The sequence below is a fragment of the Schistocerca nitens genome, chromosome 1 (assembly GCF_023898315.1).
Source record: "Schistocerca nitens isolate TAMUIC-IGC-003100 chromosome 1, iqSchNite1.1, whole genome shotgun sequence".
NCBI lineage: Eukaryota > Metazoa > Arthropoda > Insecta > Orthoptera > Acrididae > Schistocerca > Schistocerca nitens.
The window spans coordinates 551,440,459-551,468,076 of record NC_064614.1 but is presented as its reverse complement, the minus strand read 5'-3'; the positions used below and the strand labels follow the sequence as shown (position 1 = coordinate 551,468,076).

At 42.6% G+C, this 27,618-nt stretch overlaps 1 protein-coding gene across 2 annotated transcripts in view; it reads left to right on the top strand.

Moving 5' to 3' along the window:
* The window catches only part of LOC126254371 (polycomb protein EED), a 102,358-nt gene that overhangs the window by 11,556 nt on the left and 63,184 nt on the right, over positions 1-27,618 (top strand). The window contains exon 2 of one of the 2 annotated variants that reach the window (XM_049955306.1): positions 12,305-12,450. The exons of the other annotated variant lie outside the window; for it this stretch is intronic. Within the exon in view, the coding sequence (XP_049811263.1) occupies positions 12,305-12,450 (146 nt within the window). The remainder of the gene's footprint in view (positions 1-12,304; positions 12,451-27,618) is intronic. 2 annotated transcript variants of the gene reach the window in all.

Here is a 27,618-nt window from a genome sequence, read left to right as displayed (position 1 = left end):
TCTCTCTTTTTGGTATCTCTTTCCCTTTCCATTCTGCACTACTGGTTCCTCCCACCGGTGTTCCAAACCAATGAGTCTAGACTGTTGTGCATTGTCTGGACAGGCCATTTACTTTCTAACACTTCAGACTTGAGTCAGACACTACCAGCTACATTTCCGACATTAAAATAGCTCAGCAAGGAACACACACATCACTTCTTATTCCACTCAAGACATTTGTTTTTTGTCAAGATAACATGGAAACAGGCAAGAAGAGGAAGGGAAAGCAGGGTGTGTGGCAGTTGTCTTTGACTTACTGCTTTTGTCTGAATGCTGTTCAGTACCTGAGTGGTAATTAAGATGTAAGTAAACGAAAAGATGGGGTGTTGGTGAGAAAAGCAACTTTGTGCACTGTTCTTGGGTGACCTCTTTGATGATGTCCTCATTAATCTTTTAGTATCTGTATGCACAATAAAGTTTATCTTAAATACCAGTGATTCAGTTGCATAACACTGTCATATAAGATTGAAGTAATTGTGAGAAGATGCTTTATTGTGACGAAACAATGTTGCCAACCTAGCAGATATGATTCACTTGCCGTGGAGTAATGTGAAAAGTACAAGAACTCGAGAAAACATTGAAAATATCTCTATTGTGTTACAAATGCACTGCAGCCTCCACCTGTGTGACTAAATTTATCAAGCTCTTCAAAAACCTATTGAGAAGTATAACACCATTGAATACAAATGCAACTGCAGGAATGCCCACAACCTGTGCCCCATGCTGTCTGAAAAGCATACAAATGTTGCCATCTGGAACTTAACATATTGCTTCAGCAGGATGTCAAGCAAGACAGTTTTGTGTGCCAGAACATTAAATAAAAGGTGAAAGTGCAACTGAAAATATCAATTGTGAAACAGATATAGAGTTGCCAAACAATGCACTGGTCTTGCAGGTTCAGTTTCTTCCTGGGGCCTTCCGGGTATCTGCCTGAAAGAACCAGTGAATTACTCTAATGAATTCCGATATCACTCGATCAGAAAAGGAGAAAGACGAAGAACACACTTATTATGACGACCCATTTTTGCAGCTGAGACAATAATGTTTGGCGTGGATGTGAGTTAGTAGCACTGGCAAGACTATTTTGTGTGTGTGTGTGTGTGTGTGTGTGTGTGTGTGTGTGTGTGTGTGTGTGTGTGTGGAGAGAGAGAGAGAGAGAGAGAGAGAGAGAACTAGTGTTATAATGGACTTCCTTTCATAGAAAAGAAGTGCGTAAGACTGTTTAGCAATATTTCAGATTTATATCGACATCTGTTACTCTTATATTAACAGATGATTTTTACAATGGGTAGTCATAAAATTATAACCTCAAAAAACTCAAGCAGCAACCACAAAACTGTGTGATAGTGTTAGTTGTCTGCATATTCATCTTTCAGTGTCCTATATTTTTGCCAGTAATGGATGATTTGGTGTAGACATTGGTTGTAGAAGGCTGCATTTCAGCTGTTCGCGAAACATTCCACCTCAGAAATCATCTCATTGTCATTTTGAAAATGCTTACCATGCAATGGTTTCTTTATGCGAGGAAAGCGGAAGAAGTCTACGGGAGCTATTTCAGGAGAATATAGGAGGTGAAGCAAAATTTGAGCTGGGGCGATTTCGTGGAACAAAAACCACACCTTCGGGCAGGGTTGCACGACTCTTCACCTTGGCAGCATTCTGTGTGTGTGTGTGTGTGTGTGTGTGAGAGAGAGAGAGAGAGAGAGAGAGAGAAAGCCAGATATCGCTTTACTCAATAGTGGTTGGGTCTTCACCTTTTTCAGCACTGGTGAATGGACATAATTTCACTGCTTGCTTTGCTCCCTCGTCCCAAGGGAATAGTGATACACCCAGGATTTGTCCATGTTGAACAGGTGGTTAATGAAGTCCTCAGGATTGGCCAGAAATGGCTGAAATATTCCTGCAGCTGCCTCAGTCTGGCAGGCTCTTTAAATTGGTGCAAGCGGTCATGGAACCCGGCACAGCGGCAACGTTTATCATATTTAAAAATGTTCCGCAGTGTGTTGAAAACTGACGCATGGCTGTTTCTCAATTTTTCCAGCATCAGTTCCTCCACTTCTACTGGGAGTCTTGGTTTTCCACTGAGAGATGGTCTTCCCCCTTCATTTTTCTTCATTCAGACTGTTGGCCACACTGGAAGCACTGTACCACCTAACCACTAAGTCATATGATGGTGCGTTGTTCTGTACGCTTCCCCCAACTCTGCACGGATTGTTGCAGCATTGTTCCCCTTCAAATGCAGAAAATGAGCTACCACACATTACTCCACTTTATCAAAGGTATCGTGCCATTTTGTTTTGGGTTCTCTAGTGACAGGTTGTGGTGCATGTTTTTTTAAAATGTGTACCAGGACTGCAGGTGTAATTACAAACAAACAAAAAACTATTTAATAATGTATGGAAAGTTCGGGTTGAAGATAGCAAATTGTTTGGGAATAAAGGAGACGACTCACCAAAAAGCAGAAGCACTGTGTCATCTAACAGGCATACAGAAGAAAGGTCCAGAGCATGGCTATCTTTCGGAATGCACTTCCTCACACACACACACACACACACACACACACACACACACACTCTCTCTCTCTCTCTCTCTCTCTCTCTCTCTCTGGTCTCCTCACATTGTGCTCAGTCAACTGTCAGCTCCTTACTGGCCCACGGTGAGTGTCCTGGGGTGATGTGTAGGGGGGGGGGGGGGGGTTGAGCTGAGGGATAGGTGAGGGATGGATGAAGAGAGGTGGGAGGCAAGGAGGGGGTGGGGGAAGAAGCATTTAGGTGGCACTTGGGAGATCGAGGAGCCATCTGTGGGCTAGCTAGGGGTGTATCGGTAGAAGAAGCAGGTGCCAGATAGTGGGGCATGCAATTTCATAGACTAGGACATGAGATGACAGCACACAACTAGCTAATGTGGGGACACAAATTGGGCTGGGGGTACTGAGCAGGGGATGGTGTACACACTATTGGGTGGTGGGGGGGGTGGGGCAGTTACTTGCCTTATGTTTAGGCCAGGAAGGTTACAGGAGTGAAGGGTGTGGTGTAAGGATAGCTCCTGTTTACACAGCTCCTGAGAAGCTGGTGGTGGTGGTGGTGGTGGTGGTGCGGAGGATCCAGATGACATTGGTCATGAATCTGCCATTGAAATTGTGCATCTTATGCCACTGGATGGTCCACCTTGCTTTTGGCAACAGTTTGGGGGTGGCCACTCATCCCAGTTGATAGCTGGTTGGTTGTCATACCAATGTAAATTGCTGTGCTGTGGTTGCAGCAGAGCCGGTATAAAACATGGCTGCTTTCACGGCTGGGGCAGCCCATGGTGGTGTATGATAAGCCTGTTACGGGAATAGAGTAAGTGGTGCTGGGTGAGTGGATTGGACAGATCTTGCATCTGGGTTTGCCATAGGGGTATGATCGAATTGCATAGGGATGTTCTAGGATGTTATGCAGGTTGGATGGGCAGCAGAATACCATTTTGGATGGGGTTGGAAGTATTTTGGGTAGGACATCCCCCATTTCAGAGCATGATGATAGATAAAGTTTAACAAAGGGTGTGGTTCAGTCATTCCAGTCCAGGGTAGTATTAGGTGACAAGGAAGCTGCTTGTTTGGGTTGGTTTTTGGAGTGGATGTGAGAATCAGGTATTTATGAGTATATGAGGCAGGAAATCTGTTTGTGAGTTAGGTCTGAAGGGTATTGCCTGTCAGTGAAGACCTTTGTAAGGCCTTCAGCATACGGGGTGAGGGAGTTCTCATCACTGTAGACGTGTCTACCAAGGGTGGCCAGGCTTTATGGCAGGGATTTTTTTGGTGTGGAAGGGGTGGCAGCTGTCAAAATGACAGTACTGTTGGTGATTGGTGGCTTCGATGTGAACCAAGGTGTGGATGGAGCTGTCTGAGAGGAAGAGATAGACATTTAGGAATGTGGGATGATGGGTGGAGGAGGACCAGGTGAAACGGATGGGAGAGACAGTGTTGATGTTGTGGAAGAATGAGGATAAGGTATCCTGGCCTTGGGTCCAGATTATAAAGATGTAAGCAGTACACGTGAACTAGACCAGGGTTTTGGGGTTTTGAGAAGCTAGGAATGTTTCCTCTAGAGGGCCCGGAAGATGTTGGCATAGGAGGGCAACGTGCAGGTGCCCACAGATGTGCCACAAATTTGTTTGTATACCTTCCCTTCAAAAGTGACGTAGTTATGGGTTAGGAAGTAGTTGGTTAGGTGTATGAGGAATGAAGTGGTGGGTTTGGAATCTGCAGGGCATTGGGAGAGGTAATGTTTAATTGTGGCAAAGCCATAGGCATGAGCGATGTTGGTGTTTAGTGAGGTTGCATCAGCAGTGACGAGTAGAGATCTGGGAGGTAAGAATGTGGCGCTGGTTGAAAGCTGGTGCCGGAAGCGGTTGGTATCTTTAATGTGGGAGGCTTGGTTTTGGAAAATTAGTTGGGGATGTTGATCAACCAGGGCTGAGATTCTTTCAGTGGGAGCACTGTAACCAGCCACAATGGGACATCCAGGACTGTTAGGTTTGTGGATTTTGGGGAGCTTATAGAAAGTGGGTGTGCTTTGCTGTTGGGGTGAGTAGAGAGATGGATTCAGGGGAGAAGTTCTGAGAAGGGCCTAATGATTTCAGCAGGAATTGGAGGTTATGTTAGACATCTGGGATGGGGTCACTCTTGACAGAACTTGCAGGTGGAGCTGATGGACAACTAGCGGAGGCCTCCTGACGGGTAGTCCCTCCTCATTTCCATTTTTTTCCCTGTTCATCACAACAGTGGTGGAACCTTTGTCTGCCATGAGGGTGATCCAGTCAAGATCCTATTTTAGATTGTGTATTCCAGTCCTTTCTTCTGTTGAAAGATTATTGTCGTTAGGGAGGGACCAGTGGAAGGATTGTGAGGCCAGGTTTGAAGTTAGGAATTCCTAGATGGTGACCTGGGGATGGTTGGGAGGGATTGTGGCTGGATCACTGTTGGATGGCGGTATGAATTGGGACAAGCAGGGTTCGATGTTGGGATTGGATTGTCTTTGGTTGGAGGGATTGGTGGCAAAAAAGTGTTTCCACTTTGGGGAACGAGAGAAGGAGATTAGGTCTGTCACAAGTTCAACATTGTTTAACCTGGGAGTAGGGCTGAATGCGGCCATTGGATAGGACTTAAACTTCTGTGGGGCTGAGAATTCTGATGGACTCCGGATTTCATATTGCTGGTAGGGGGTTTTGGAGAAAGTGGTAGGATGCAAAGGCCAGCTAGCAGGGTCTGGGTGCTATGAGGGGTTAATGAGGATGAACCCTTTGGGTAGCATGGGGGGTAGTATAGTAGTGCCCCAAAGTGGGAGTAGGATGTCAGCAGACTGGATAACTTATGGAGGTGGTATTTGGAATTTTCTTCTAGCTGTTTGAGTGTCATGATTTCAGTTTGGGTGATGAGGTGTATGTAGTTGTGATTGCATAGTAACAGAATTTTGCAGAGCGAGTGGAGGCAGTTGAGGGATGCATGTGACATGGAGATGTTTTTTTGTAGAAGCAGGTTTGTGTGGCAAATGGAGTGGCATCGTCTGAAAACCCTAATGGATACAGAAGGGGGACACATTTTCAAATGTCCTCTCCCTCCTCTTTATCACCAAAAACACATTATTATTCATGACTCGATGAGCCCTGTTACTGAAGTCCAAAGTATTCTTATTATCAGGAAGACTAGCCTCTCTCATTCTCTTGGATGAATGGGAGGAGAGAATATGATGATTTAAAGGCTTCCATTTCGATCCTATGAGCGGCTAGGGAAATAAGGGTCCACTCAGACAGAGCCTGAGTAAGCCTTATACAACTGAGGTGCAGCATGTTCCCCAGAGGTTGCCCACTAATGACTGCCCCATCTCAGCAGCCATGCATCCTATCAGTGTGCAGCACACCTTGAGATTGAAGGTTTTTATTTTTTTAATAGAGGTTTATTCCATTCTCGCGATCCAGCCAGTCAAGCCAAGATCCCCGTTCCCTGAGACATACAACGTTCCACCACTGCACCATATGGTGTTCGCTGAAGCATGCCCAGAGCTTACAGTGACAGGGGACTGACAGCTCTTAGAAGTCCCCAGCTCAGGAATTCTGGGGACACCAAACCTGTACTCAGCAAATGAATGCAGATCCCCTTAGGGGGATGTCACACGCATCCCTCAACTGCCTCCACTCGCTCTGCAAAATACTGTTACTATGCAATCAAAACTACATACACCTCATCACCCAAACGGAAATCATGACACTCAAACAGCTAGAAGAAAATTCCAAATACCACCTCCACAAGTTATCCAGCCTGCTGACATCCTACTCCCACCTTGGGGCACCATTGTCCTACCCCTATCCTACCCGCAGCGTTCCTTCTTGTCAATCCATCATAGCACCAGGACCCTGCCTAGCTGACGTTTGTAATCTACAGCATCATCCAAAAACCCCTGTCAACACTCCACAAAATCTAGTGCCGAAACAATCCCAGAACACTGTTGTTAACCTCTCCACCAAACTCGTCAGACCCAGAGAAGTTTCCATACTATCCAAAGGCCGCACATTCAGTCCTACACCCAGGTTTAACCATGTTGGAACTTGTGAAAGACATACTCCTTCTCGTATGCCCTATAGTCGAAGCACATCTTTGCCACTAACCCCTCTAACCAAAGCCAATCCAGTCACAACATTGAACTCTTCCTGTCCCTGTTCAGCCCCACCATCCAACAGTGACACACCCACAGTCCCTCCTGACCATTCCAAGGTCACCTTCCAGGATTCTTAACATCCAACCTGGCCCCACCATCCTTCCTCAGTTCCCTCCCTAATGAGAAACTTAAAAATGGATCCTGACTGTATCATCCTCCTGGCAGACAAAGGTTCCACCACCGTTGTGATGAACCGGAGAGACTACCTGGCAGAAGTCCTCTGCCACTTCTCCTACAGCTGCACCTACAAGTTATGCCAGAGTGACCCCATCCCAGAAGTCCAACATAATACTCAATCCCTGCTGAAATCCTTAGGCCCTTCTCAGAACCTCTCCCCTGAATCCATCTCTCTACTTGCCCCAACAACAGCTCGCACACCCACCTTCTACATGCTCCCCAAAATCTAGAAACCTAGCAATTATGGGCATCCCAGTGTGGCTAGTTAGTGACAACTCTCCACTTTCCCCACACCCTTACCTGCCGGATCCCTACTCGTCACTGTTGATGCAACCTTACTATACACCAACATCGCTCATGCCCATGGCTTTGCTGCAGTTAAACATTACCTCTCCCAATGCCCTGCAGATTCCAAACCCACCACTTCGTTCCTCGTACACCTAACCAACTACTTCCTAACCCATAACTATGTCACCTTTGAAGGGAAGGTATGCAGACAAATTTGTGGCACAGCTGTAGGCACTTGCATGGTGCCCTCCTGTGTCAACCTCATCTGGGCCATCTAGAGGAAGCATTCCTAGCTTCCCAAAACCCCAAACCCCTGGTCTGGTTCAAGTGTATTGCTGACATCTTTATAATCTGGACCCAAGGCCAGGATGCCTTATACTCATTCTTCCTCAACACCGTCTCTCCCATCCACTTCAGCTGGTCTTCCCCCACCCATCATCCCACATTCCTAGATGTTGGTCTTCTCCCCTCAGGTAGCTCCCTCCACACCTCAGTCCATGTCAAACCCACCAATCATCAATATTACCTGCACTTTGGCATTGCCACCCCTTCCACACCAAAAGATCCCTCCTATACAGCCTAGCACATCTGCAGTGATGAGAAATCTCTCGCCCAGTAAGCTGAAGGCCTTACAAAGAACCAACCACAGAGAAGCACCTCCCCTCCCCCCACCATTGTCACCCAATAGGCCCTGGACTGATATGACTGAACTATGCCCTGCATCAGGCTTTGGTTATGTATCATCATGCCCTATAATGAGGGGGGGAGGAGGGGGCATCTTGTATCTGACCATTTTTCATCCACTGATACTTAAACAAATTCTAACAGTTTCTGCATCCACTTACACTGGGTCTAGTGCATGACAACCACCTCACATTGCAGACTAATGAACTGCATACAAACCTGGAGTGAATGGGTGTCCATTTTTGTAGCCATATCTGATGGGACCAAAATATAAGGTGGATACTGGTGCTTTTAATTTAGCTTCTGGATGAGTTGTATTACCTGAAAGGTAATAGCAATGGTAAACCAATGTAATATGGAGCCATATTTTCTGCTCTCCATTTGGCATTTTAAATGAATGTGTTTTGGGTGTATCTCCTTACACAAAATAACTGACTTGTGGAGATTGTGGTGGGAATTGCATGAGAATATTCCCTGCCACCAACTGTCAATATGTATCAACTGTGGAGAGCTATGTTCCCCTCCTCATTTTAGAGAAGAAAAGAAAGATACAGCAGAACTAAACCTTACTCCATTTTTTATATTTTGAACCACGAAATATGTATACTCACATCCACTTCAAATGACAATAAACTTTGCAAGTATGGTGCATGGTGACTAACACCTCCTCCCCCCCCCCCATCTTTAGCTAGAGTGAAGACATTCATACATTATAGGGAATTAGGTGTTAATGGGGTATGGCAGCAGACGACAGATGCGACATCATCTGCAGTGCCTCTCTCCTGGGCTCGTAACCATATGGGTTGGACCATAGACTGGAAAACTGCGGTCTGGTGTTATGAGCACTGATTTCAGTTGGTAGGAGCTGATAGTAGGGTTAAAGTGTGGTGCAGGCCCCATGAAGCCCTGGACCCAAGTTGTCAAGGCATTGTGCAAGGTGATGGCGGCTCCATGATGGTGTCAGTTAAGTTTTCATAGAATGTACTGGGTCCTCTGGTCCAAATGATGGGAAATGGGTAAGTTCGAGTAGTTGCAGACCATTTGCAGCCATTCATGGACTTCATGTTCTCAAACAACGATGGTGTTTTTATGGATGACAATGCACCATGTCACCTTGCCACAATTGTTCACGATTGGTTTGGAAACATTCTGAACAATTCAAACAAATGGTTTGGCCACCAAGCTCGCCCAGTGTGAATCCTATAGAACATTTACAGGACATAATGGATAGGTCAGCTCATGCACAAAATCCAGCACCGGGAATATTCCGCGATTATGGAGTGAGTTGCAAATATGACTTGACAATAGGGTTCAGTGGAGGAAGGTGGTCAGAGCGAAGACTGTCCAGACTAACCATGAAGAGGAGTAGAGACAGCATGGTTAAATATTTCTGCGGTGGACTTACAGTTTGTTGGGTCCAAACCATGTTGCACAACGGCTGGCAGTAGCAGGTCAGAAATGATAAAAGGGCGGTATCACATGGCTTCTGTCACCACAGTGAATACTGACAGCTCTGAAGGTCGATGATGATACTGGCTATGTCTTCACACATTCTGGGAGTCATTAACAACACTTCTAACATCTGGGGGTAGTATTTTTACAGCAGAATTTGAGGCCATTATCAAACTGCTTTGTTATTCCTGCACTTCAGCTCATGAGAATTCCCTATCTACAGACCATAAACAGATGCTATCCCAGGAAGCCATCAGTTTGGACAGTACATGACCTGATCTTCTTCGTGACTTTCGCAGTATTGGGACAGGATTACATTCATGTAGACCCTCTCATTGGTATTTCAGGAAACAAGCTTACTGATAGGTTAACAAAGGAAGCTGGTTAGATGGGAATACTGGCATCCAGCTTGCAGTCAGTGTGGTTTTTTTTCCAGCTTTTGGAGGCTTGGAATGGGGAATGGCGCCATATGGACAATATGAGCAAGAAAAGGTTCCACAGCCTAATTATCATCCTTTTGTCCTTCCCAAAGGGAATATACTATCTTTTGTTGGCATCTACTTTGGCCACACCTGTACGGCTTGTGCTACATCTTCAGGTGAGAGCAAACCTTCCCATTGTTGTGACACCCTGCTATCAGTGGCCTATACCCTGTCAGAGTGATCAGGCTTTGCTACTTTGAGGTGAACACTAACGCTTGAAGACTCATTGCCTCTGCTGGTAGGTGGTAATGTCCTAAAAGTATATATGGTTTTATTTTTTATTCAAGAGATTGGTTAATATACCCTCAGTTGGAGTTTGTCATCATGGTCCCATCACCTCTTTTTACCATTTTGCTAGAATCTGCAGTGACCAGCGAACTGCCAGCCAAGATCAGAAGTTGGCCTACCACTGGAGGACTCATCGCAGATGACTCAGGCTGATTCTGTGTAGTGCGCCTCACCCACCTCACAGTATTTCATCACATTTCAACAATTGTTTTGCCTCCACTTTACCTTCTGTCTTAATCTACACCACAAATGAAACTACTGAAGACTGAACTGGCTGCCTAGCCACTTGTGAACAGTGCCTGGGCCAGTCTCGTGGCCTTTTTATGCATGTCTGTGCTTCTACGCTTGTCTGTGCTTTCATAATTATTTGTCATTTCACTTTTACCATTCTGTGACTTCAGAATTCTACAGCAACTGTAGGTTTGCCATTCGGTTAAGTGAGCTGACCTCTTGATACAGGACACCGGGTATCTCCAGCAGCTTCTTGCCAGCGCACCTTCCTTACCTCATAATATTTTATTTTGTGACCATTTTATTCTGCTCTTCTTCTTGCCACACTTCCTATATGGTCACTAGATTCGGATAGTTGTCTAGCTGGTAAGGAACAGATCACCACTGTGACACAAGCCCCTGTCAATGTTTTTATGCTTTTGTATTCATCCTCACTTTTATTTTAGTTATTTTACTTTTTACTATTTCATTAACATTCTGCCTACATTAGACAGTGAAAGGGGGGGGGGGCTGTCAGTTGGATGCAGAAGCTGACATCCTGCTACAAGGTAACAGGGGTAGGGGTCTCCGGCTGTTTTCATGTGGTGCTTGTCCCTCATCCTACTGTATTGTATTAGTTTTTATGGCTTTTTTCCCCTTAAAGCTTACCTTCTTTTGTGCCTCAGATGATGATGCAGAAGTTCAAGTTGGCTGTCCACCTTTTTCTCCTCTTGTAAACCTTCAGCTTTTATTATGAAAGCAAAAAGGGACTAATGTCCTTGATGTATACTGTTTGATTGCTCCTTATTATAATGGTTCAGATATAGTATGATTAGGCAAAAAAACTGTAGCTTGTGTCACTTGTTAAAAATTTATAAATAGTGCAACTAAGATATGGGTGCATGTGGCATGAATGGTATTAAATCACTGTGGGCTGAACAACAATATAGTTACTGCTGGGCCACACATTGCCAATATACTAGACAGTGGTGTGCAGGGGCTAGACGTCATCAGAATCACAGCATCCAATAGCACTTGGTCAACCATTGCACACAAATTGATCCTGACACTGATACCATACACAGGGTGTATGGTGGAACAAATGTGAGGGTCCACGACATCTGTGACATGTGCAGAGTGCAATTTGTGACCCCCCTTTGGCTTTTGTGAATGTCCCAGTCGATGAATGGGTAGGTGTGAAGAACCTAACACTAACCGCTGTGGTATGATTGTATATGTAGAATGCCAGAGGTGGTCACGTTCCTTATTGGGAATGGACTGTTGCTGGTACTAAATTTCCCCAGGCATGCACACTTTTAGTGCATTCGCAGACAGTATCATATGTATGGGTTCAGGGATGAACTATGTTATTGACGTTCATACGCCGGTATATGATCCCACATTGCCATAATGTCTGGACGGGATATTAAAAGGGACAACATGTCTAACATGTTCATATTTGTGTGATTATGTATGAAAAGTTCAAACTGTTGGATTGGCTGATAATGAATTGATACACTTTAAAATGAAGTGGCCGCTGTTACGAACATGGAGTTGTATTTGTCCAAGATTTGAAATCTGTTCTACCATCCAGATCGCAGTTTTCACATCTGGTGAATACCAAGGCTGTGCTGTATCTAAACTATGTGTTATATCAATTTTTCTGAAGGTACTAATTTCATAGTGTCATGGTAATGTGGAATTTGGAAGCAATGGAGAAGAGACAGTGGAAGGTTGAAGTTTCAAATTTGTCTGTCAGGCATATTACTTAGATGGCTTGGTTGGTAGGTAGAGTACTGCTGATGAGTGGCAGGTGTCAGCATTACTTCTGGACCAGCACAGTTGTGGCGTGTCATGCATTTAGTAGTATAATGTTTGCAGTAATAAAAAGCAACTAAAATTTGTCAGTCCATAGGTGTGCATTCTGACTGTTTACTATAATATAGTTTTTGTCACAATATTTTTAACAATTAATTTCTAATTTTTCAGGATGAAACATCAAGTGTAGGAAGTACTTCAACCACAGATAACACATCACGCAGTGAAACTCCTACCAATAGAGGTAGAAAAGGTCGACGTGGTAGGAAGAAAATTCAACAAAAAATTAACAATATGAAACTTCAGTACAAATTTTCGTGAGTGACATATTTACAAATTGCTCACAGCTTCCTTCAGTAAATAAAATAGCATTCTAATTGTATTGTTCTAAAGTGAAGAATATGCATTGAATAATGGAAAAATAACAACTGTTAGCGGATACAGTATGGAATATATTTTCAAAACGAAGCTTTCACTACAACTTGGAGTGTGTGGTGTTTTGAAGTTTCCTGGCAGATTAAAATTTTGTGCTGGACTGCGACGCTATGGTACTCCTTTATATTTTTCTTTTAGCCTATTTATTACCATGGCGTCCTTTGATACTTTCTTTACCCTATTTCTCTCGTATAAATTAGATAGTTATGTACTGTGTAGCCTCCGACGTGGGACTAAAAAAATTCTTTTGTGTTAATATTACACAGAAGAAACAGGAATGATTTTTTAAATTATCTTAGCTTTTTTTATTTTCCTTGGTGCACAAAATTATTCTAAGTATGTACTTGGAGTAATGTATATTGTATTTCTGCTTTCACAATAATGTTTGGTACACCACATTATGTTAATTACATCACACTGTAATGGCAAACCAGTTAACAAAAGGCATCTTCCTGCTTTCCATGATGAACTAGAAATAACTTCTTTGGCATTGTGTCTATCTTCAAAAAGAGGGAGACAAACCAATGTGTAGAGAGCAATGCAGATCCGTGGCCTACTTTGTTGGAGGTGGTAAAATCCATTTAATTTTTAGGTATCGATGCTATGTGCTGTTATGTTGGAGGTTAAAACAAAAACAATCATAATAATAATAGTAATAATACACTTTACATTGCCCTCTAGTAGATAGAAATTATTCAGTTCAAATCATTTCTGCCTAAATTTGTGTCTTTGTTTTCTTATTGAAAATTATTTTTCATTAACTGGCAGAGATGTCAAAGAAGTAAAGACTAAGTCTACTATTCAAATTTTGAGGTGCTTTGACTGTTACCGTTCAGTCTTTTAAATAAAGCTTATGAAATTTTAAGCTGTTCTATGACAAACGCAAATGAGAAACACCTTATTGTGTACTAGGAAGGGGCAGGCAGGAGACAAAAAACTGTTTGTTGAAAACATATTGCTTCTCACAGTACATCAGAATCAGTTTTTCATCCTTATCACATAGCTTTGCTATGAAGTTCAACAAATGCAAGCAAAAAAAATTTTTTCACTGCATGTTACTTTACACACTATTTCAATAATTTTTATTTATTTATTTATTTGCACCACATTGTTTGTTTAAAATAGGTTTTTTTCACAGGCATTACATAAGACTATGAACACAAATGGGTAGGGAAAATGCCTCATGAATCTTGTCTTAAAGTACATACTCAGATCTCCTCCTACATTTATATATATTCCTTTCCTTTGATAGTAGTTTGTTTAAACACATTCACAAGTACATATGATGTTATTTTTGTTGCTTTTGTATAAATACTTTGACAGTACATGATTTTTATTGTCAATCCCAGGAATCAATTAAATTGAACTGCATGCGGATGGAGGTCTTAATATTCACACTGGTAGCTGTTGGAAAACCATCCCAAAAACCAATAGCAGAGTGTGATCTGGCAATCTTGTAGTATGTCAATACATTGTTTCCCGTACAAATTTGATAGGAGGCAGTTAGGATGTGGGATGACAGAATGCATTGTCAACACGAATCTGGCTTTGCAATTTCGTGACGTAGCTCGTGTTTAATAAATTGAGTGAGAAATATTAGTTTAATTCATTACAATCAACATAATGGTCCCAGTGACCTCTATGGCGATATGTATTTGTCGTCTACTGTAGTTTGCATGGAAAGAAAACATGTGGCAAACAAGATAAAACAACAATTTCAATTAATACAATTGGCCTAAAAGTGCAATTTATACTTTTAAATGTAAAAAAAGCATGGAAATATTTCTACAAAGCATTGTATGTTTCCTTTATTTATCAGAAATGCCAGTGTATTTCCATGGCACTTTTGCTTTCATATTACCAGATAGCCTCTCGCAGTCACTTTTCTGCTTAGTGTATAATGGCGGTTGAATAAACACAGATCACCACTTTGTTGGAACAGTCAATACACACAGTATTTCTAGGCATATTGTTAAAGTTTACCCATCTCCACGGCACAGTGGATGTAGGTATGTGGCAAGTGAGTTGTTATGTCACTTGAAGAATGTTTGTAAGTTCGCTACCAATTGTGTACATGTAGTGAGTTTTCAGTCTACAAACCTTGAATGGCAGATCAGATTGTCCAATAAAAGGTAAGCTACAAGCTCTTATTACTGACAGCACAATTAACACATGCACACCCATGACATGGGACACACTGCACTCACTGAAAGTAAATGTGTCAATCCTCGACATACATTTATCATTACAAACATTATGTCTCCAACGAAAGACACAATGAAAGACACAATGAATTACATGTTTACCTGACTTTTCTTTATCATAGCAAATCAAAGTGACCTGTTAGAATTAATCTAACAACAGCAAACTAACTATGAATTTGTTGCCACATCTCTTTTTACATGTAGTATTTATTTTCAGTAGGAAGAACCACATCAACCATTTTGTTATATGGATGAAATTTCGGCCCGGACTATCATGGTTCTTTGTATTGTCAGTCCTTCGGAGGCAAAATCGGTATTGAGTTTATTCTCGAAAGTGCAAAAAGAAGAAGAAGAAGAAGAAGAAGAAGAAGTGGGGCACAGTCATGCCCAGTTAAGACTTAAATTTTCTTGCCCCCCCCCCCCCCCCCCAAATCTTAAACAACAGTACAGTTTACATATGGAAAAAATACTAAGCAGCATGTGGATTCTATATCTGCTATCACAAGTTATTGTCATATTAACATGTGAAAAACACCCTACTTGCTCTTGCAAGCGAGGAATACAGTTATGCTAGACAATAAATCATGTAGTTCATATTGTCAAAATATATTTATTTGCAATGCAAGGCATGAATCGTGTCTTTCTTTATACATTTTAATATGGTTTTACATGCTCATACATGTATAATCCTTTTACTTTCCCTGAACTGGGAAAGCTGAGCCGCACACAGTCTATAATTATACTTCTTTATTTGCTTGGCTATTAGGGAAGGTTTTATGATAGTGAACTAAAACTAAGTCACCAACCTTTACGCGTGCATATTTTTGTGGCTTTTTTTATTGAAATATGATATTCTTTGTTTCCTTTCGCAGATAAGTTTGTCAATGTTTGTCTGAGTGACTATCCACCCAGCATGGTTTACCTCGTTTGAGCTTTGGAATGGGTTTGCACTTTTTGTGGCCCTCTAGGCTGTCAAACGGCAACTCACATGATGAGTAAATTGTTGTTGTGTTTGGCAGATCATTGCCTCATAGTTGCTCCTTTACCACAGGGTGCCTTCTCATGATACAAACATTCATCGTCTCCACACTGTTTCTGTACTGCATAAGGTACCCAATGCTGAAAAATGTGTTCATTCCCTCCACATTTGGCATTTTCTTAACCACAATAAGGAGACCACATGCTGACCGCAAAAGACACTCCCACATTGTAACACCCCCTCCTCTGTACTTTGCTCTTGGCACACAGATTATGACAGGAAACATTCTCTTTGCATTAGCCAAACACAAACCCTTCCTTTGAATTTCCACATGTTTTAACATGATTCAGTACAAATAACTTGGTTCCAGTCATCCATTGTCCAATAGTGTCATTCTTTGCAGCATATCAAGTGTCGCTTCCCATTTATAAGGAGCTACTCGACCATTGTACTCCATGTACACGAGGTCTGCATGGTCTTCTTTAGCTGTGGTTATTCCTCTGCATTTCATCTTCACAATCTTGTCACCAACAGTCAACTTGGGCAACTTTAGAAGGGTTGAAATGTCCTTGATAGATTTGTTAGTCAGGTGATACCCAATGAGTAGTACCTGTCAGATGTTGCTGAACTCTTCTGACTGACCCTGTCTGATGTTACTGCAACACAGTACTCATTGCCTCTTTTTATTCTGGCTGACTCCACCTGTTGTGATGTCTAGTGCTCAGTTTCAGATTACACTGGGAATTCCAGATACTTTTCAACAGATAATGTATTCTGTCCTCTTAGTTTGCATGTGGTCTCATTATAAGTATGGACACACAAGTTGAGACAATTTGTGGAAAAATTGCTAAGTGGATTTCCTTCCTGATGATATCTTGGAATTAAAACTAGTTATATCCCACTGTTCCTTAGGGCAATATTGCTTTTGTCACTCGGAAAGTCTTAGAGCAGAACACCAGCTTGACCAATTCTCTCAAAACAACCAGCTTGTATGCATCTGATTAGAGATGTACTTGTCTCATTCCTGACTGTATACAGCTGTAAATATTTACTAAATTTGTAATATAATGCTACCACTTAGTGGGCTCCAGTCTTTGCTTGTGGGTGAGGTCCCTGAATGTCTATGGTACAAATTTAGCAGTTTTGTTGGAAGAATAGGGTGTAATGGATAGACTGTTCAATGAATGCCTCATGTAACATATACTTTACAAAAAATTACAGATCTCTCTGCCTATAGGATGAGGTTTGATGACAAATTGAAGGTTTAGTGAGGTTCATCTTCTAGTTTGCATTTATAACAATTAATTATATGCCAGACTTCTCTTGAAATAACTCATCGTAATGGTTAGAATACTTTGCAAATTGACACTCTATTGATCATAAATATGACATGATTTAGATACTTTATATTGAATGGTTGTTACTGAACCATTGGCACTGCAAATGTCTTAGATGCGTGGATTGAGTTGGTCCCCATCAGTTGCACTTGTTCCTGCAGACAGAACTGCTTTTTCTCTGACGCATGTCAGGAGTTTCCCCTTTAATATTTTTGACACACCAATCAGTGCCATTTCATGAGTTTAATAGTTGATTTGTTTTTATTTCAGTATCTTTCAAAGTAAGCACACAAAGTGCCTTGCTTACTGCTGCACATAGCAGGGTTAAATACTTCCTTATACAATCTTCCTTGGTGGGTTCTTGACCAGTATTTTGCGAAAAAACTTTCTCAGGGTCACCATAAGTTGAGTACTTATCTGATGCTTTGGTGGCCCACAATGCAGAATCACCCTGCATATATCCTGCTATAAAGCAACTGGGAACGATGCCACTAAAAATGCCCCACAAAGTCTCATGCCAATTGCTGCGCTGGTTGAACTTGAACAAATTGACGGGGGTGGGGGGAGGGGGTTGCTGCTGGTTCTGCTGCTTGTAACATGCCTTGAAGTGTTTGTTAACTGTACAATTTGAGTTGATGAGAAGCCAAGCATTAGGTAACTAAAACTCAAAAATAGTACTGAAAAAGACGACTTAGTACAATTTGCCATAGTGAACAAAGAGAGTGCCCACCCTGTCACTGCTGTTGTGTCCATGTACAATCAGGTGGACAAAGAGCAGTCAGCTGATTAACACATATAGGCAAATAACACATCTCTTTATTTACTACTGAAAGACACTTACCTTCTGTAGCTCTCCACTGCTGTGACTGAAGTAAACAGACGTGGAATCAGTAAACAGACGTGGAATTATTTATACAGACATGACTCGTGATTTCAAAGAATACATAGAAGCAGCCAAAGACCATGGAGCTGTGTGGTATGGCAGGTGTGTAGACCTCAGTCTCTGGATATTCGAAATGCAGCTGTTACAGACACTTGCCAACTGGACAGAACTCAACACATACGGAACTGCCATGCATGTCCCTTGCAGCCATATTTCATAATGACTGTGGCAATGGCACCTTGCAACTCCAAGGAGGTGTGGGTCTCAAATGATAGACAACACCACAACTGTGATATCTTTTGATACTTTCTTTACCTGATTTGTCTCATATAAATGAAAAGTTAAGTACTATATGGCTTTGTACTTTGCACTAGGAAAATGTTTTGCTGGTCATTTGTGGTTTGGTTCTGGAAATATAGAATTAATTACCATTAATAATACGCAGAAGACTCAGGAATGAATTTTCAGAGTTTTTTTATTCCTTGGTGAGCAGAATTATTTAGAATATACAGTTGCAGTAATTTAAATTGTATGTTTTATTTAATTAATAATGTTAAGTTGTAGTGACAAATATGTGATAATGGCAGACCAGTTAAAAAAAGTTTCTTCCTGCTTTTAGAGACAAATTAGAACTAACTCCTCTGGCACCTTCTCCCTCTACCAAAAAAAAGGGGGGGGGGGCAAAAGAATGTGTAGAGAGTAATGCAAATCTTTGTCCGACTTTGTCTTTGGTGGTAAAGTGCATTTAACTTTTAGATAGTGATATGACCTATCGCTAAAATGAAGGCAGAAAAAAGAAAGAAAAAGAAACAGGTGTGCTAAAGCTCAAACCCAATTTATTGTATTATATGGGCAGTGCTCTTACTGAGTTTGCCAGGCTCTTCTCATGACCTGCCCTCCTGGTTTCAATTCTGACCACGCCTTTCCCCTAATTTACAAACTTTACAGCAACCCTCATGCGTACCTTGGTGGACTAGTATTGCCCTCAATAGGCGAGGTTCTAGGTTTGAGTCACAATCCAGCGCACTGCTTTAGCCTGCCTGGAAGTTTATGGAATATGTGTTTCACTTAAAACTCGTTCTGTGTTATTTTTATAGACTCTTATGTTTCTTGTGCTCCTATGAAATAGCGCTTGTGATGACGAACACACAGGTGAGTAATGTATTAGTGGAAGAAAATATTTAAGCCAACTGGTTTCATTCAAACCTATACAGTTAATAAAACTAAGCTTTTAGTTCAGTTTCTTCGACAGTGGACCAGGTTATTTGATTCTGCCATCCCAAGTAACAAGCACACTATGAAGTCAAGAAATATAGAACTTAACATAGTAAGTGATTGACTTTTTGTTACTTGTTTCCCATAAAACAAGTTATCTGCTAAAGTTTTATTTAAGCAACACTTCTTCTGTGTTCAAGCTAAAAGCATCTCTTGTAACTGCAGTAGAATTTGGCTTAATTTGTACCATATCCATTAATATTAAAGAAATCGACATTATATTTTAATTTTTTATGCCTCAGAAGTTACTGACTGTGGAAAAGATAGATTGTTACTCACCACATACAGATGGTGCTGAATTGCATATAGGACAATGAAAAAGAATGTTAGAAATATTTCAGCATTTGAACTAAGTCCTTCTTTGTAATAGCGGACACACACACACACACACACACACACACACACACACACACACACACACACACACAAGTGGTCACTGTTTCCAAGCACTCAGACATGACTGCGGCTGCGTCTGACGTTAGCAGCAGTCTAGCTGGGGTGGGTAGTGGAGTTAACAAAGAAGTGTGTGTGGGGAGGGATAGTAGTGGGAGAAGATGCTGGTGCTGGGAAGGTTGTAGAGTGGTTCAGACAGATTCAGATTGCAGTGAATGACGACATCTATTACAGAATCACTTGTAATATAATTGGATAGATAAAAAAATCTACTCACCAAGCGGCAGAACAACACACACATAAAAGGAGGTTATAATTAGGCAAGATTTCGGAGGCTGTGGCTCCTTACTCAGGCAGGGGGTTGAAGGGGAAGGAAGAGAGGCGAAGTAAAAGGACTGGAGAGGTCTAGAAAAAGGGGTAAATTTTGGGAAAGTCGCCCAGAACTGCGGGTTGATGGGGACTTACTAGATGGGATGGGGGAGATTTACCTGAAGAAGAAGCCACAGGTTACAAAAGCTTGCCTAATTATAAACTTCTCTTATGTGTGTGTTATGCCACCGCTTGGCAAGTAGATTTTTAATCTAGCCAATTATATTATTCTGCCAAAAAGGACATCACTTTTTATTCACAACTGAGTTAGCAATCACAAAACAAAATGTACATCTTTGTTGTTTAACATACAAGTCTCAGGGGCCACTAGCAACAACAGTCGACCAACTGAGTCACCATTCACCACTGTTCTCTCGCAGGGACGAGTGTACTGTTAGATGCCCTGGGATGGGTTGCTGCTGAACATGATTGTCTCTCAGTTACAAATAATGCCAGAGAGGGCAGCACTCTCCTGGGACCCATATTGATGTAATGACCAAACATACTGGCTGCAAAGGAAATATTACTCTCTCCAAAATAATAAAAGTTCTGCTAAAGGTTAAAAAAGAACACATGGAAATACATACATCATTGCAGCTTTCAGTCAGCAGTTCTATCAACAGAGTTTATAACTGACACCCGAAAATCACAATCACATAAATAAAAAATACACTGGAAAAAAATGATGAAATATCCTGAGTCTGCTGAGCGAAGGGACACACAGAACAGAAAACGTAAAAGGTAAAAAACCTGAGCATCTGTTTACTTTTGTATCATTTCACTCGGTAAAGGACTTAGTTTGAGACTACTGTCCTGAAAACCCATTGTGTGTGATTACTAGCCATTCGCACCATTCTGTCATGACCAAGATGTACTCCTTCAGTGATGGCCAGCTTCCAGTACAAGGGTGGCAAGTTATCTCTTCTTACTACACTCACTTGGCTCCCTGCTGCAGATGATGCAGGAAGTCAGATGACCAGCGGCGCCAAAAGATCTGCAGTCCTTGTTACAGTAGTTCCCACCTTGCAAGCATGCTCAGTTGGGGTGTACCTAAATCTTGCTGAGGGATACTTGTGATTGCTGTTTGAATTAGGAAATTACCTGAATGAGGAGTTGAGAATCAGTAGGATTGCAAGACAGTGGCATGAGAGAATGAGAGTTCAAGCAAGCCTGAATTTGACAAGTCAGCAGGTTGTCAGCTCTTTGAATGTTGGACATATGGTTTCCATTGTTTGCTGCAAGTGGTATTTGAAGAACTTCACTCCTGATTCCCATGTTCTGCTAGAACTTGGTGATGTTGGAGGAACAAAGTGATGATTGATGTGTTCCTTGCCTCAGATTGCTCTGCTCATGTCAGAGGACTTTACCTCTTTCCCATAGCAGCTCCTGAAATGGAGAAACATTAGAGGTGTCTAATACAGAAAGTAAAGTGTCATCATCTTTAAGCCAAGTAGATCCCTCCCACCACAGGCGGTTTTCATGCATGTCTGCAGGAGATACTCCTCGAACTGTCAGATTCTTGTGACAGCCAGAGCGAGAGCACCAGCAGCAGCGAGTACTGTTTGTATAAAGCGTTTATTTTGCATTTTGTTTACGACCTTCCACTAAGGAAGGGATTCTATTTGTGTTTATCTGCTCTGCATAGTAACTAACAGTTCTTGATAAAACTTTACGTAGTTTTCGTGTTAGATTTCTTAGTGTTTTCTTCATCGTTTAGAACAGAAAGCGCCCTAAAACCGTCTTTTGTTTGTTTCGCGGCCGTTAGCCACTAGTCACTTGAATCAGCAGTTGTCTTGTGACAGCCAGAGCGAGAGCACCAGCAGCAGCGAGTACTGTTTGTATAAAGCGTTAATTTTGCATTTTGTTTACGACCTTCCACTAAGGAAGGGATTCTATTTGTGTTTATCTGCTCTGCATAGTAACCAACAGTTCTTGATAAAACTTTACGTAGTTTTCGTGTTAGATTTCTTAGTGTTTTCTTGAACGTTTAGAACAGAAAGCGCCCTAAAACCGTCTTTTGTTTGTTTCGCGGCCGTTAGCCACTAGTCACTTGAATCAGCAGTTGTCTTGTGACAGCGAGAGCACCAGCAGCAGCGAGTACTGTTTGTATAAAGCGTTTTTGTACTTATTTGCTGCGCTTAGCTTTTAAATAGTTTTTCTGGGAAAACCTAGTGTAGTTTTCGCGTCTCGTATTTCAGTGAGTGTTTCTTGATTATCAGAGTAGCTCATCAGAAGATTATCTTGGGAATTTGTCACCGTATAGAGTAGGGTAAACATAGTCATGTGTAGGGACTGTGGTTGTTGTGAGCGGACGCAAGGAGAATTGGCCACTCTTCGGGGGCAGGTGGAGGCTTTGTCTGTTAGGCTCATCGAGCTCGAGGCGCAGGCGTTGGCTCGTAGTGGCGTTGGGGCAACTGTGGTGAGACCTATGCCTACTTCGGTGGCCTTGGAATCACATGGAACCCCTGATGTCGCTGCGTCTTCCGGCAGTGAGCATCTTACCGGTCAGCCATCACTCCAGGGTGAATGGCGGACAGTGGTGGGCTCGCGCGTGCCTGGCCGAAAGGCGAAGGTGGGATCTGGCCGCGTGGCAGCTGCCTTACCCCTTTCAACAGGTACGGGGTGCTTCCTAGTGGTGATGACATCGTTTCCGAGCCACCACAGGATGCCTCGCCTGTTGGGCCAGTGGCCGATTCTCCGGCAAGGTCCCGACAGTCACAGAGGGCGGGCCTATTAGTTACAGGGAGCTCCAACGTTAGGCGGGTTATGGAGCCCCTCAGGAAAATAGCGGGTAGGTCGGGGAAGAATGCCAGTGTGCACTCGGTGTGCTTGCCGGGGGGTCTCGTCCGTAATGTGGAGGAGGCCCTTCCGGCAGCTATTGAACGCACTGGGTGTGACCGGCTGCAGATAGTAGCACATGTCGGAACGAATGACGCCTGCCGCTTGGGTTCTGAGGCCATCCTTGGTTCCTTCCGGCAGCTGGCTGATTTGGTGAAGACAACCAGCATCGCACGCGGAGTGCAAGCTGAGCTTAATATCTGCAGCATAGTGCCCAGAGTCGATCGCGGTCCTCTGGTTTGGAGCCGTGTGGAGGGTCTAAACCAGAGGCTCAGACGACTCTGCGACCATAATGGTTGCAAATTCATCGACCTCCATTATTGGGTGGAGAACTGTAGGGCCCCCCTAGACAGGTCAGGCGTGCACTACACACCGGAAGCAGCTACTAGGGTAGCAGAGTACGTGTGGCATGCACACGGGGGTTTTTTAGGTTAGAGGGACCCCCCCCCCCCCCCCCCCTTGGGCGAAACGATAAAATACCTGACGGCTTACCAGAGAGAACATTATCATCGTTGATAAAGAACGTCCATCCTCAGAGACCAAAAACAGGAAAAGTTAACGTAATATTGGTAAACTGCAGGAGTATCCAGGGCAAGGTTCCTGAATTAGTATCTCTTATTGAAGGAAATAGTGCGCATATAGTATTAGGAACGGAAAGTTGGTTAAAACCGGAAGTGAACAGTAACAAAATCCTAGACACAGAATGGAATATATACCGCAAGGATAGGATAAACGCCAATGGTGGAGGAGTATTTATAGCAGTAAAGAATTCAATAATATCCAGTGAAGTTATTAGCGAATGCGAATGTGAAATAATCTGGGTTAAGTTAAGTATCAAAGGTGGGTCAGATATGATAGTCGGATGCTTCTATAGACCACCTGCATCAGCAACCACCGAGCGAGGTGGCGCAGTGGTTAGACACTGGACTCGCATTCGGGAGGACGACGGTTCAATCCCGCGTCCGGCCATCCAGATTTAGGTTTTCCGTGATTTCCCTAAATCACTCCAGGTAAATGCCGGGATGGTTCCTGTGAAAGGGCACGGCCGACTTCCTTCCCCATCCTTCCCTAATCCGATGAGACCGATGACCACGCTGTCTGGTCTCCTTCCCCAAACCAACCAACCAACCATCAGCAACCGTAGTAGTTGAGCGCCTCAGAGAGAACCTGCAGAACGTCGTGAAGAAGTTTCGTGATCATACTATTGTAATAGGGGGAGACTTCAATCTACCAGGTATAGAATGGGATAGTCACACAATCAGAACTGGAGCCAGGGACAGAGACTCTTGTGACATTATCCTGACTGCCTTGTCCGAGAATTACTTCGAGCAGATAGTTAGAGAACCAACTCGTGAAGCTAACGTTTTAGACCTCATAGCAACAAATAGACCGGAACTTTTCGACTCCGTGAATGTAGAAGAGGGTATCAGTGATCATAAGTCAGTGGTTGCATCAATGACTACAAGTGTAATAAGAAATGCCAAGAAAGGAAGGAAAATATATTTGCTTAACAAGAGTGATAGGGCACAAATCGCAGAATATCTGAGTGACCACCATCAAACGTTCATTTCTGAGGAAGAGGATGTGGAACAAAAATGGAAAAAATTCAGAAACATCGTCCAGTACGCCTTAGATAAGTTCGTACCGACTAAGGTCCAAAGCAAGGGGAAAGATCCACCGTGGTATAACAATCATGTACGAAAGGTACTACGGAAACAAAGAAAGCTTCATCATAGGTTTAAGAGTAGTCGAATCATAGCTGATAAGGAAAAGCTGAACGAAGCGAAAAAGAGCGTAAAGAGAGCAATGAGAGAAGCATTCAACGAATTCGAACATAAAACATTGGCAAACAGTCTAAACAAGAACCCTAAAAAGTTTTGGTCATATGTAAAATCGGTAAGCGGATCTAAATCCCCTATTCAGTCACTCGTTGACCACGATGGCACCGAAACAGAGGACGACCGAAGAAAGGCAGAAATACTGAATTCAGTGTTCCGAAACTGTTTCACTGCGGAAAATCGTAACACGGTCCCTGACTTCAGCCGTCGCACGGGCGCCAAAATGGAAAATATTGAAATAAACGATATCGGAATTGAAAAACAACTGCTATCACTTAGTAGCGGAAAAGCATCCGGACCAGACGAGATACCCTTAAGATTCTACAGTGATTATGCTAAAGAACTTGCCCCCTTTCTATCAGCAATTTATCGTAGATCTCTGGAAGAACGTAAAGTACCTAGCGACTGGAAGAAAGCGCAGGTCGTTCCCATTTTCAAGAAGGGTCATAAATCAGATGCGAATAATTATAGGCCTATTTCGCTTACGTCAATCTGTTGTAGAATAATGGAACATGTTTTGTGTTCTCGTATTATGACGTTCTTAGATAATACAAATCTCCTTCATCATAACCAACATGGATTCCGCAAACAGAGATCATGTGAAACTCAGCTCGCCCTATTTGCCCAAGAAATTCACAGTGCCGTAGACACTGGCGAGCAGATTGATGCCGTATTTCTGGACTTCAGGAAGGCATTTGATACGGTTCCGCACTTACGTTTAGTGAAAAAAATATGAGCTTACGGAATATCGGACCAGGTTTGTGATTGGATTCAGGATTTCCTAGAAGAAAGAACACAACATGTCATTCTTAACGGTTCAAAATCTGCAGATGTAGAGGTAATTTCGGGAGTACCGCAAGGAAGCGTGATAGGACCTTTATTGTTTACAATATACATAAATGACTTAGTTGACAACATCGGTAGCTCCGTGAGGCTATTTGCAGATGACACGGTTGTCTACAAGAAAGTAGCAACATCAGAAGACTCGTACGTACTCCAGGAAGACCTGCAGAGGAGTAATGAATGGTGCGACAGCTGGCAGCTTTCCCTAAACGTAGATAAATGTAATATAATGCGCATACATAGGGGCAGAAATCCATTCCAGTACGATTATGCCATAGGTGGTAAATCATTGGAAGCGGTAACGACCGTAAAATACTTAGGAGTTACTATCCGGAGCGATCTGAAGTGGAATGATCACATAAAACAAATAGTGGGAAAAGCAGGCGCCAGGTTGAGATTCATAGGAAGAATTCTAAGAAAATGTGACTCGTCGACGAAAGAAGTAGCTTACAAAACGCTTGTTCGTCCGATTCTTGAGTATTGCTCATCAGTATGGGACCCTTACCAGGTTGGATTAATAGAAGAGATAGACATGATCCAGCGAAAAGGAGCGCGATTCGTCATGGGGACATTTAGTCAGCGCGAGAGCGTTACGGAGATGCTGAACAAGCTCCAGTGGCGGACACTTCAAGAAAGGCGTTACGCAATACGGAGAGGTTTATTATCGAAATTACGAGAGAGCACATTCCGGGAAGAGATGGGCAACATATTACTACCGCCCACATATATCTCGCGTAATGATCACAACGAAAAGATCCGAGAAATTAGAGCAAATACGGAGACTTACAAGCAGTCGTTCTTCCCACGCACAATTCGTGAATGGAACAGGGAAGGGGGATCAGATAGTGGTACAATAAGTACCCTCCGCCACACACTGTAAGGTGGCTCGCGGAGTATAGATGTAGATGTAGATGTAGATTCTCCACTGTAGATGGTTCCACGCCACAGCTGCAGTTATTTCCTGTATCTCAGAGTCGTGGTTCCCCACAAATGTTTTCATATTGCCTCATGAACTAAATGCAGCTTCCCTTAACCTTCTGTTCACTCACTAGTCACTGTTCAGTTTGAGAGAAACTTCTTGCTGCCTTGTGGAAAGAGTCAACTGACTTGGCTTTTCATGAAATGAAAAAGCCGACAACAAATATACCTGTGGAATTATGTGTCATGTGTTCCACAAATTGTGCTTCATACTGTTACTTTTATTTTGTCGTCATAACTTGATTTCAGTTTTCTATCTCCCAGAATTGAACATATTTGAATGTCAGCCTTTTTACAAAGCTAGACTTAACCGGTTGCCATGACAAGCTGGTGTTCTCTGTTGTCCAACATCACCCAACCTAGTTCTGTTTCTTGAAGCACATGAGTAGCTGGTAAGGAGATAGCCCTTGACTTTGAATGTAAAGACAAAATTTTGCTTATAGCAATAAGTCGATCTTGCCAGGTGACCAAAGCCTCTGGATCAGCATGTTGCATATTCGGCAAGTTACATATTCTGGGATCAATTATTTATGCCTCCAAGGTGTCAGTTGTCTTTTGTTAAACTAAACATTCAGCAGACAGCATGAATTTGCTTATGCAGGAGCCGACTTATACAGGGTGTTTTGTTGGTGAGGCGTTGCACCTATTCCTTGAACTACCACTCTGCTGTGCCACCTTTGATGATGTGAGGTGATGTGCATATTTTTGCGATACGAAGCCTGACTTTGACTCAGAATCTAATAGAACACAAGTCTGTCATTTGCCACTGCTGTCTTGCAACTTCTTACTGTCACAAAAAGCATTTGTTTGCTTGGATTGATCTTCAGTGAACAATATCTTCAGTAAACAGTAACTGTATGTACTTGACTGGTGTTTGCCACTTCAGACAATTTTCGCACAAGTGTTCACTACATGCATCTTGCTTGAATTTTCTGCACTTGAGCAACACATGAGACTGGTAGCACATGATACATGCAACACTAGTAGTGACACAATTCTGTCTTGAATACTCAAATTGCTTGTGTTGGAAGCATATTATGATGTTTATTACCAGGTTTACCTTAACATGGTCATACTGTAGCCTTGATGATTTCTAATGATTTTCATTTGTTT